General features: G+C 37.7%; 1 protein-coding gene across 3 annotated transcripts in view; it reads left to right on the top strand.

The window, feature by feature from the left end:
- The window catches only part of ATPAF1 (ATP synthase mitochondrial F1 complex assembly factor 1), a 26183-nt gene extending 12997 nt beyond the window's left edge, over positions 1–13186 (top strand). For all 3 annotated transcript variants that reach the window (XM_039885310.1, XM_039885319.1, XM_039885328.1), the window contains 3 exons: positions 2313–2408; positions 4277–4384; positions 10406–13186. In XM_039885310.1, the coding sequence (XP_039741244.1) occupies positions 2313–2408; positions 4277–4384; positions 10406–10600 (399 nt within the window). In that variant the 3' untranslated portion in view covers positions 10601–13186. The remainder of the gene's footprint in view (positions 1–2312; positions 2409–4276; positions 4385–10405) is intronic.

Below are 13186 nucleotides of genomic sequence, written 5' to 3'. Positions count from 1 at the left end.
TACCCATGTTCATAGCACTATTAGTCACAATAGCCAAAAGGTAGAAGCAACCCAAATGTCCATTAAATGGTGAATGGATAAACAAAATGTGATGTGTATGTGTGTGCATGTGTGTATATATAAAAGAATATTATTCAGCCTTAAAAAGGAAGGAAATTCTGACACATGGTACAACACGGATGAAACTCGAAGACATTATACTAAGTGAAATAAGCCATTCACATATATATGAAGTATTTAGTGCAGTCAAATTTATAGACAGAAAGTAGAATGGTTGTTGCCAGGGACTAAGGGGAAAAGGATAGGAAGTTATTGTTTAATGAACTGGAGTTTCATTTTGGGATGATGAAAAAGTTTTGATGATGAATGTGGTGATGGTTTCACAACATTGTGAATATTTGATGCCACTGAATTGTATACTTAAAAATAGTTAAAATGTTAACTTTTATGTAATGTGTATAAAAAATTAAAATTTTTTACTTTTCAAAAGACATTGTTATGAAAATAAAAAGATAAGCCACAGACTGGGAGAAAGTATTTGCAAGACATATATTGACAAATGTCTTGTATCTACAATATATTAAAAACTCTTACAACTTAAAATAAGAGGACAGGCAACCCAATTTAAAAAATGGCAAAAGATATGGATAAGTCACTTCACCATTATACTGAGTAGAATGGCACATAAGTACCTCAAAAAATGCTTGGCATCATTAGTCATAATGGCAATGCAAATTAAAACCACAGTAAGATACCACTAGCAAGACTGAAATTAAGAAGATCATACCAAGTGTTGGTAAGGATATGGAGCAACAAGAACTCTGGTAAGAATGTAGAATGGTATGACCACTTTAGAAAACAATCTGACAGTTTCTTTAAAAGTTAGGCATGTACCTGCTATACTACTGAGCCATTCTATCTTAGATATTTTCCCACAAAAACTGAAAACATATGTCCATACAACTTGTACACAAATAATTATAGCAGCTTTATTCGTAATGACAAATACTGAAAATATCCAAATCTATCACAGGTGAATGAATTAAAAAATCATGGTGTGTGTATATATACACAATGGAATAATAACACTAAGAAGGAATGATATAAAACTATTGATATATGCAACAGCACAGATAGATCACGAAACGTGCTAAGTGAAAGATTCCAAACCAAGAAGAAGTACAGATTCTGTGGTTCCATTCATACAAAATTCTAGAAAATGCAGACTGACCAATAGTGACAGAAACCAAATCAGTGGTTGCTTAGGGACAGTTGGGGAGAGTGAGGTATAAATTACAAAAGACACTTTTCAGAGAAACCTTTGGAGAAGATGTTCATTATGTCGATTGTGGTAATGGTTTCGCAGTATACGTATATCAAAACTCATCTAGTTGTACACTTTAAATATGTGTAACATTGTACTTCAAGTATACCTCAATAAAGCTCTAAAAAGAATATTTTCCCCTAACAAGGGAGGGGCCAGCTATGAGATAGGCGCTGAGGTTCTCTTATCTAATAATAAAACTAAGCCTGAGTGGTTGGCAATAAGGAGACGATTCCATGACTAATGTGTGTTGGACTGATTATACTTTGTTGTGTTCTGGCTTCATTCTTTTCACCACTTATCCTCAGTTCTAAATATCTCTAGCATAAAACTATTTCTTGGTGTTTAGAGCCCTGAAGTCAGCCACAGATGATAGAGTATGAACTGATTACAGTAATTTGAACAAAAGGTAATTCAGCAGCTTTAGAAAGTGTAGAAACTGAAAAACACCCAGATATTCATCAATAGAAGGATAAATTGTGGTAAATTTATATAGAGAATTTTGTATAACTGAAAATTAATGAATTAGAGTTTATATTTATCAACATCAATAAATCTCAGAAGTATAGTGTGAAGTGAAAAAAAGCAAGTTGCAAAAGTATACATACAGTTTGATAAGATTTACATTTTAAACATACCGGCGGTACTGTTTCTTATCTGTAGATATATACATACACACTAAAAGTATGAAAACCTGAAAGGGAATGACAGACCGTAAATGCAGAATAGATGTTACTCTGGGATAGGACTGGAATGGATTACAGAAAGAGCTTCTAATTGGATATTTAATTGGATATTTAATGTTTTCTTTCTTGGATGGGTCGGGAAGTATATGTGTGTTTATTATGTTATCATGTATGAATTTCATAATTTAAAAAAGTGTTTTAAACCAAATATTGAAGAAATGGAGTGAATGATACAGGTGGTTGGACATAGAGCAAATGATTTTATTTATTCATCTACTTCCTTGTATATTTGTTTTCCACAGTTTCTATGTGCGCTACCAAGAAGGGAAGGCTATGAATTCTTCGTAGGACAGTGGTCAAGTACTGAACTCCACTTCACTGCACTTATAAATATTCAGGTAGGTGGCTTGTGCTCATCCCCTAGAGAAAAGAGGCCTACCCTTTTATGGGACTATGAGCCCTTGATTAGGCTTGAAAATACAGCATTATCTACTAACTTCCAGCAGTACTTGCTGTGGCATTGATGAATTGTCATCCTTGGTATGTTGGGCTAGCTTTCTAAGCCCCATTCAAGTCCTAAAAATTGGAAAAGACTCCAAAACATGTTCTATGCCTACTGAGACCTCTATAACATTTACTGCATGCTCCTCACTTAACAAACATGAGTGAATTATAATGGTTATCTTTTTTAACTTTAAGGTAGGCTCCATGTCTTATGTGCATTTTATTAGTCAAATTAGCACTTTTCAAGGTGTTAGATGCATAGTTTCCATTCTATAGATGTTGTTTTGTTTACTTCCCTCATTCCTTTTTCTTTGTTTTTCCCAACTATTAGAGTAAGATGTTTGATCCAAAGCATTTGAAGCTTTTAAAATAAAAGTATTTTACATCAGACCATAACTAGGATTGACATTCTATATTTGGAGGCCAGATCTGGCAAAAAAACCAATCATGCATAATAATGGCTTTGAAGTTGGGGTAAAAGGAATACAACATAGAATGAAGGGGCAGCTTTCACTTTGTTATTTTATAATTCATCTAACAATCATTTATTTGGCACATACAAATATCCCATGAGATAGTTACTGTTATTATTTCTATTTACAGAGAAGAAAGTAGGCTCAGAGAAGTTAGTTCATACTGCTAGTATGTGGTAGAGCTGGGTTTGATTGACTCCAAGTTATTGACTCCAAAGTATATGATCTTAACCATTATGCTATTGTGTTGGAAACTATGCTAAGACCTAGATACCTGAGACAAAGTTCTGGCCCTCACGAAGCTCATGTTCAAGTATAAGAAAAAGATCCAGAAACATAATTATGATCAAAATGATCATTATAGTAGAATCATAGAACTGAGCGGCTGAACTCTTAAGAATGCCCTAGCAGAATGCAATTAGCATTAATATGATGGCTAGGTGGAGGGCAAGGGGAGGAAGGGAGCAATTGGGGGGATCATTTTATGAACTATATGGATATCTAACCAATGTACTATATACTTGAAACTAATTTAAATAATTTTTTTAAAGAAAGAATACCCTAGCAATACTTAGGTATTAATAATCAAAAGGACTCTTGCTGAAATTTTAGAGATGAAACCCAGAGATCTTTTTTGAATGTATAGTTGTTTCCGCCTATACTATATGAAGGCATTAGCTTTGAACCCAGCCTGTCTTCCTAGTCTGGGTTGAGGTCTAATAACCACTGCCCTGTTCATTCTTCATGAAATAATGATGTTCTTACTCTTCTTTTACCCCTACTTCCCACCCAGATTTTATTTTAAAACTGCACATTACGAATCTGGCCCAAGTACAAACTCTCCAGCTGTTTGCTACAGCTTAAAAGAACTAAGTCTTCAGAGCCAGCCAAGGGGAGTAGATTTCAGCTGTGAAATGCGCTAGTCCATAAATGTGGCAATTACACAGGCATATTGCTTTCTTTAGAACTTGATTTGGTAGCTGCTTGTGCTGTTTTGTTTTTAAATATATGACCATGATGAAGGATTCACTGCCTACTGTAAACATTTTCTGGGAAAAGAGCCAAACCTTTTTCAATTGAAGACACAAATAACACTGTGCAAAATGTCACTTTCATTGTGCCTTGGCAGGCCTGACTATCTATTCCCCAACATACCAGTCCTTCGACTCACTAGCCACCCAAGGGGCTGATAAAGGCCAGAATTTCCTTTAGACTCTCTATTGCTCTGAAATTGCAGTTTTGTTGTGGTGGTACCTTACTGAGCCTTGATTAAGTGTTCCTCCTTACAGACCCGAGGGGAAGCTGCAGCCAGCCAGCTGATTTTATATCACTACCCTGAACTTAAGGAAGAAAAGGGCATCGTGCTGATGACAGCAGAAATGGATTCCACATTTCTTGTAGGTATCAACTTTTACCTCTTTGGATTTACCTGGTAGCCCTGAAGGTATTTATTCTTTGGCCAAAGTTCATGAGAGGTAAAATTCCAGAGACCTACTTGTATTTGTTTATTACACAAAGTTGACAATTATTTTGTCTTAATCAAGCTCTTCCAAGTTGAAGTTACTTCAAGTCCTCAATCACTTATTCACAATTTTGAAGTCCAAACACTCTGTAAACACTGTCTGCACCTGTTACCTTTATAAAATCTAAAAATTCTGACTCCAAAGCACATCTGGCCTAGGGCTTTCAGGTAAGAGACTGAACAAGTAAATGGCTTCTTAAGTGTAGGGAAGAGATCAGTCTAGAAAACTTCTCAATCTTTTATCTTCCTCCACACCATTCACATATACAAATGTATCATACACAGTGATTTCCTTTGCTCATTTTCCCATTCCCTGGGATAGAGCATCAACCATATGCCCATAAGTAGTGATATCCATTGTGTTTGTTCCCTCTAGTGCCAGGAGCAGTTTTATATTACTATACAACCACCCTGTTTGTCTACTCTTTAGTCATTTCGGTCTCATTTATCTGGCAGTGTTTAAGTTCAGGATTGTCCTCAAGAGACTGGCCAATTCCATGACAATTTTTTTCTTGAGATTCTTTATTACAACAACCACTTATTTTTCCTCTCTTACCAACTGCATGTAGAGAAGAAAAAGTGATGATACTTGGCTAGTATCTCACAGTAGCAGTAAGTCCCAAGTCTTGGACATAGTTGGGACTCTACTTCCCTGTCTATTATTCCTGAAGCTGTTGAGTGCTATTTTCCCTATTCTTCCTTCTACCCATCACACTCAACTGGAAGGTACCTAGAATATTATCCAGAAAAATTGAGTTGTCGTTAACTGAGATTTATAAGATTGCAGGAAGAAAAGTTTTGGAAGGAAGATTAGGAGCTCAGTTGTGGACTCATTAAATCTGAAATGCCTGTTAAATATCCAAGTCATAGGCAGTTAGATATAATGAGCCTGAAGTTCAGAGGAGAAGTCCAGGCTGGAGGTATAAATATGGCAGTTGTCAGCATACAGATTGTTATTTAAAGCCATGAGACTGAGCGAAAACACTGAGGAAGTAAATGAAGATAAAAAAAAAGAGAAGAGGTCTAAGAACTAAACCCTGCAGAAATGAGGAAGCATCAGCAAAGACTTAAAAGGAACAAGTCAGGAGGAAAACTAAGATGGTAGAATGTGCTGGGAGCTAAGATAAAATGTTTCAAGGAATAAATCTCACTTGCTGGTAGGGAAAATGAAATGAGGACTGAGAATTTACTACATTTCACAACATGGAAGTCATGGAGGACCTTTATAAGGGAAGTTTCAAAGGAGTGGTAGGATAAAAGCATGATTAGAATGCATTTAAGAGAGGATGGGAAGAGAAATTAGAAAGAGTAAGCAGAAACAGATCTTTCAGGGGGTGTTTGTGTGAAGCAAAGGAGAAAATGAGGCATTAGAGGGGAAAAAGTGGGAAAAAGACTTTTTTGTTTTAAATATGGAAGAAATAACATATTTGTATGCAGATGGAAGATCTAGTAGAAAGGGAAATGATAATGTAGAGAAAGAAGAGAATTGTTGAAGTGATATTTTGGGGTGGGTAAGTCTGGAAATGAGGGGTTGATCTTTGCCAGAAATATAACAATAGAAAAGCCAGGATATCATGGCACAGAGTTAAATGGATAGAGGCGGTAGTAACCTATAGTAGTTCTCTCCAGATTGCTTAGAGAAAAGTAAGGTCCTTAGCTGAGAGTGAGGATGAGAGAATAGGTGTTGGACATTTGAGTGGAAAAAAGAAAGTGTGAAATTGTTGTCTAGGACATGGAGTCAGCAAACTACAGCCTGTGGGCCAAATCTAATCCACTGTCTGCTTTTAGAAGACCCATGAGTTAAGATGTGTCCTATATCTTTAAATTATCAGGGGAAAAAAAAACAAAGAAGAATAATATTTTGTGACTTGTGACCTGTGAAAAGTATATGAAATTCAAATTTCAATGCCTGTAAGTAAAGTTTTATTGGAACACAGCCATGATTATTATTTACGTATTACTTATGGCTGCTTTAGCTTTGCAACAGAGTTGAGTAGTTGCAACAAAGAGCCTAAGATATTAACTGTCTATCACTTTGCAGAAAGTGTATGCCAACTCATGGTCTAGGAAAATGGAAGACAGAATGGCTGTGGGGGTACAAGCAGAGAAAGAGAGGGATGAGGGTTGGATTTAACTAGGGTTATTGTTTAGCCACATGGTTTAACGAAGTAAGGTAGGAACCAAGGAGTTAAAGGTAAATGCAAAGGAATGATTATAATTATTGACCATGGAATACAAACTGGATAAAGAGGGAAGTGAAAACATAAGGAAAGTGAGAGACAGAATTATGAGTCCTGGTGGAGTTAAAGGATTTTTGAAGTTGGGGGTGAGCTTAAAAAATAGGAAATAGTAGATGAAGTGTGGGTGTTTCAAATTGAGATTTGGAGGGGATATAGTTACCGATAATGACTTGGCTTAAGATTTGACATAGGCGTGAGTGACATAGAGATTGTATTTTATTTTCTGGTCTTCAGCAAAGCACAGCCTTTAACCATATTAAAAGTGGACTCTAGTGATCAGAGGAAGCCCTTTCTGCTTTGGCATTTTTACCACCTTGCTCTGGTAGTCTCAAACTGCTGCACAGTCCCCATCATCATTAAAATTTTCTTTCTGGCCTTATAACATTCAATAGCACACCAGACAACATATATTTGCCTTGTATAAGTCCACTTGACTGTGAATTTCCAGTGTAGTACAATAAATCGTCATTTAATGTTGTCAATAGGTTCTTGGGACTGCAGCAAAACAATAGAAAGCAAAACCAGTTTTACCATAGGATAATTGATCCAAACAACAGTTAAGTTCCTACAGCATCTTCTCAACATTATAACAAATTGACATTGAATGAAGTGACATTATTCGAGGAGCTGCTATAGAGAACTAGACATATTAGAAGTTATTGTAGAGGTATGTGATTCAGAGATAGGAAACCTAAAATTGTAATATTAATATATGGTCTGCATACTCATGCATGAGTTTGTACTTTAGGCATAGTATTTCCAAATACAATAAAGCATATGAATAGAAATACATGGAAACTAGAGGTTTCTTAACTAATTAATTTTAATGCCAGAAATATGGTAGAATATTCAAAAGCCTTATCTCATTCCATGCCTCTATCAATAGATGATTACACTGGAATGCAGTAAGTGCTAGGATAGAGACATGCACAGCGTTCTTGGGGGTAGGGCTCCCTGACGCAGAAGGAGGAAGAAGACTTACTTCCTAGGATGACACCTAGACTGAATGTTCAAGGATGAGCCAGAGTTTAGCCAGATAAAGAAAGGTGGGAGGGGGCGGAGAATGTTCCAGATGAAGCAAGTAACATAAGTAAATGCTAGGAGGCATAAAATAACTTGGGGTATTATGTACAGTTAGGGTTTTGAACAAAAATAGTTGTTATTTCAAGACCATTAACCTATTTATTTCCTAAATACTTTTTAATTCTAGCCTGGTCAGTGTGATCATTTAGAAGACAGTTGAAATAGTCTCTGCAAAAGTTTGTAAAGACCCGAACAAGAGCAGTGGTAGTAGGAATGGAGGAGAGAGAATGACTCCAGAAATATGTAGGGGACAAAATGGGCAGGACTTGGTAAATTGATCATAGCTATGAAGATTGAAAGAGAAGGAGAAATCAGGTTTGTTAATATATCTCTTTATTGAGCAACACAGGGAGTTCATATGTTTATCTTCTTGGGTCTTGGAAAGGGAAGAGACTACTGCTTCACATTGAGAGTTAAGAGAACAAAAGGTAGGGAGTAAATAAGAAGAGGGGTACTTTCCATAACCCTTGTTGAGAGATAGATGCACATAGCTCCCAGTGCCTTATCTCCCTACCCACCATACTAGTGGTCTTCAAACTAATGGGAGGAATCTTTCATCCAAACAATCTTATTATATAAAACCCCAGGGTATAACAGCTGAAACAAAAATGAAGAGACCGGGGTTACCTCCACAGAGCCCCTAGGACTCTTCAGTTGAAATAGTATTATTCTAAAGTGAACCCAGCTGAGATTACCCCACCTCCACCATCCTAAGCCTCAAATAAAAGTTGATTGTCAGAGGCCCTACAGTTCAGGGCCTCAGAGAATGGTGATATCTGCATCAGATTATAACAATGCACTTGCTTTAGAAATGGTTTGCTCTTGAGGCAGGTTTAAATATAAGAAAGGTAAAATTAATAAAGTTATTGACCTTGATCGATCTTAATTATCTCCACCCCCACCCCACCCCCTGCCAAAAAAAAAAAAAAAAACAGTATCAGGAGTACTAGCCTGGGAGTACAGAGGTCTGGTCCTGGCTCTGCCACTTGCTAGCCACATGACCTTGGGCCCATCCCTAGACTTCATCTGCTTTGATTTCCTGGCTTATTAAATGAGAACTGTGTGATCTCTGAGGTCCCTTACAGCTCTGAAATTCTATTAATTTGAAATAGCTAGCATTTTGGAAAAAGGCTTTTGATTGAAGATCTAGTCTCAGAGATTAGTGCCTGCTTGTGAGAAAATGACCTGAAAGCCCCACAGGAGGGAACAGAGATAAAGCGGCCCAGGGTATTTATAAACCCGTCTTCATCATTCTGTAGCTAGACATAGCACACTTTTGACAGTCAGTTTTAGTGGGAATTTTCCATTATCTTTTAGGGTTGAGTTTTGACCATATGAACACAGTGATGGTGAATAAGTGCTTCTGACTAGAACTGAGGAATGTATAGGAAGCAAAAAAGAGTTCTTTGAAGTAAGTCTTTTGTAAGGTTTCAAGAGTGTAGCCTATGTCCTGACCTCACCTCTGTTACATAGAGTGGTCTGGTCACCATTTCCCAACTTCTGAGCTTTAGAGAAAGTGGCCCCTTCTCTTCCCTGGGGCTCTGCTGGTGGATTATAAATGGCTGCATAGCAAATTACTCCAAAACTTAGTACCTTAAAGCAACAAACATTTATTACCTCATAGTTTTTGTGGGTCAGGAATTCAGGAGCAGCATAGCTAGGTGGTTCTGGCTCAGTCTCATAAAGTTGCTGTCAAGACATTGGTTAGGACTACAGCCATCTGAAGGTTAATTGGACTGGAGGATCCATCTCTGACCCTACTCACATGGCTGTTGGTAGGAGGCCTCATTTCCTTGCCACAGCGGCTTCTCTGTAGGGCTACTTGAATGTCCTCATGACATGGCAACTGACTTTCTGAGAGAAGTGATTCCATCAAGATAGCAAGACAAGAGCTACAATGTCTTTTCTGACTTTATAGCAAAAGTCATTCTCCATCATTCCACCTACTCCATTTGTTAAAGCAAGTCAGTAGGTACAGCCTACACTCAAGGAAAGGGAAACTAGCCTCCATCAAAGGGAGGAGTGCCATAGAATTTGTGGACAAATTAAAAAACTATCACAGCTGGCTTTGGCACTAGTTTTCGAACCAAGGTGGTATCAGGAACAGGTTTTATTCGACTATATCTGGTTAGTTAAGAACGTAAAGCTGGGTAACTATTGCTCTCCACACCACCCCGTCCTGAAATATGCTTAATGGTTATAAAGGAACTGAATAAAGAGGGAAATTTTGAGCATATGCATTAATTTTCAGCAAACATTCACCAAATGTCACTGTGCAGGGATGTAAAACAAGCACATACTTTGAGGAATTCATACTAGGGAAGAAAGACAAAAAAGAAAAATGGGAAAAAGGATAAATACAAAACAATATCATAAATACTGTGATAGAGGTAAGCATGGGGCAATTTGGGTACACAGAAGAGGCACCTAACTAAGACTTGGGAGTTCTGGGAGTCAGAGAAGCTTTCTAAGCAGTGACTCCTGGGTAAGAGCCCCTACCTGCCACAGGACTCAGACACAGAGCTTTGTGGCCCTCTGTAAGGAGGGACCTCACTGTTCTTTTTACCTTACAGAGCGTTGCTGAGGCACAGTGCATTGCCAACCAAGTTCAGCTCTTCTATGCCACTGATCGGAAGGAGACATATGAGTTAGTGGAGACCTTTAACTTCAGACCAAATGAGTTCAAATATATGTCTGTCATCGCCGAATTGGAACAAAGTGGACTTGGAGTGGAACTGAAATGTGCCCAGAAACATGATAAGACTTAGAGCTATAAGGGTTGGCTCTTTATAGAGCCTAATCAACCCTGGATCATCTAGAGCTCACTCACTCCCTTAAACTCTCAGGAGCGCAACATCTGTAATGAGCAGCCCCTCATGAGTTACCCTGTGTGCTTATACAAGAGGTAATCATGGAGGTGAGCCCTATTACTTGATATTCAGGAACGAAGGTACCCAAACATTCTAATTATTATCTCTTAGCATACTTGAGGTTTCCTTTTTAAGTGTTTGAGATCATAACCAGAGATAGCCAAGGATCCCCAGGAGGGTTGACTTGATTTTACACAATGTAATGGTTTGTTAAAAGTGCATTTGCATTCTGGCCAATTTGACCACACAGCTCCCAAATGATTAGTTCCTCATCTTTATAAATTTGTGACAGGATAATAAGGTTGAAGACCTGCTATAGTTAGATTTGGGCTTTACATACCCTTCCCATGTGCCAGTTGGCTGGCCAAAGACATAACCCAAATATCTTGATTAGACTCTACAACAACCAAATATTGCAGTCAGGGTTAAGACTCCATCTAGATGCCCCCCAGAGTTGCCTTTAGTGTAGCTGGTTTGAACTATCAGTAGATTTCGGGTATAGTTAAACCCACAGGTACAGTGCCCACATATTTTAAAATTGTTCGTGGCACCTCTCTTCTAACTCTGCCTTTTAGAAGCTGTGTATTTGGAGGGAGTGAATCATTGCAGTGTAAATAAATCAACTTTTTTTGTAAGGAGAGGATCAATTTAGATATGCATGTTTTTGTATGTATGTATATATATTTTTAAATAATTCTTTAGTCGTGCCAGTATTATATGAAAAAGTAGGTGGAAGAAAATGTTCCCGGATTAGATATGGAGAAAATATAGCAATAAAATAAAGTCTGGCTTATAATATTCGTTACACTAAACAGTTACATCTAAGCTGTGTGCTGTTCGTAGTGTCAGTGCTATAGGCTGATTTGATCAAAACTCTCCTTTGGACTCAGTTGCTTGAAACACCAAAAATAAGAAAGGAGCTCTCCAGCACTGGAAAAGTCACATTTGTTTGATAGTGTCACTGTTGTGGCTCCAAGCTCAGTGACAAAAGAGGGTGGTGGTTACATACCAGCCTTCTGAACCTGAGGTACCATATTTACCCACCCCACCCCTGCCCATTATTGTTGTCAGCTGCCTTTGTGATGCCTTTTCTTGCTCTAACATGTTCCACTTTGTCTGCTGCTCCTGCCTGAGATCTGCTTGTATGACACTGAATATGGTGAATGGGACTGTAACTAGTAGTTGCAGTTTGTGTGTGTTTTCTTCATTACGGTTGGGCCTGTCTCCAAGCTCTTTAAATGAGATGAACTTCCCATTATTTTCTGAGCTATGTCTATTTTGTACTACTGAGTCTGTGTGTAGAAAGAAAGAGAGTGTTTAACCTTCTCTAAAAGTTGAGCTGTTTCCTAATGCAAATTCTGTACCTGCCTTTGGTTTTTAACAGTTCATTTTTTGAGAAACTTGAGTCTGAATATTTTGAGTCCCAGGAATCTTAAGCATCGGATGGAGTTGCTTACATGGGTATCTAGTTATGTTTGCTTTTCCCCCAAGATGGATCCAGTTCTTAGACAAAGTACATTTCATAACATCTCTACCAGAAGGTGAGAAAATGATAGGAAAAGATGGCTGCTCATTTTATCGTTCCTACCAGCTTTGCCCTGAATCCCCACTTGCCAAAGAAGGATGTATTCATGGACAGTTACATTGCATGTGAGACATGATCAAAGCACCATTCTTTATATTTACCTAGCAAGATCTGGCAAAGAACTAAAAGAAAAATTGTAACATGAATCAGTAAATTTGTCCCCATGGTATTCTAAAAAGTAGAAAGGTTTTAGAGTTAAATAAATCTGGGTTCAGATGTCAGTGTTGTGATTCATTAGCTCTATAATATTGAACAAATTAAACTTCATCTGTAAAATGGGGATAATAGTATCTACCTCATAGGATCATTGTGAGAAATTAATATACATAGACTACAATAGAGCTTAATAATGCCAATTCCTTTCTTCTCTACTTCCCCTGCCTCTCACCAACACAAATTACCATTACAGATGTACAGATCGTTCTTTATTCCAGTTGAAAGAGCAAACCTTATCTTACAAGTTCTCAAACTTTAAGTTGCAGTAGAATCAAAATGCAGATTCTCAAGTCCCAAACCTCAACTTGCTGAATCATAATCTTTGCAGAAAGTGCTGGGAATCTGCATTTCAATATGTGCTCCAGATAATCCAGATGTAGGTTATTCACCAGCCACACTTTGAGAACCATTGCCTTATGTGTTCTTCACAAAAAACATCCATTAGCCAGATTTCCCTTTCCTGTGGACATTAACCATAGAATTGGACTGCTCTGCCCTTTGCCTCCCCTAGTGGTCCCCTTTGCATACTCTACATTGTATTTATTTATTCCCTACTAGACTGTGAGCTCCTTGAGGGCCAGGGTTTATCTCCATTCCCAGTGCCAAGGACATGGCCTGAAACATAGAAGATACTCAGTTGTTTGTTGAATAAATAAACGATGTGGATTTCAGCCAAAACATTA

This window comes from Pteropus medius, unplaced genomic scaffold, assembly GCF_902729225.1.
Source record: "Pteropus medius unplaced genomic scaffold, Ma_sr-lr_union100, whole genome shotgun sequence".
NCBI classification, from domain to species: domain Eukaryota; kingdom Metazoa; phylum Chordata; class Mammalia; order Chiroptera; family Pteropodidae; genus Pteropus; species Pteropus medius.
The sequence above is the reverse complement of the archived record's forward strand: the minus strand, read 5'-3'. Positions and strand labels throughout refer to the sequence as shown.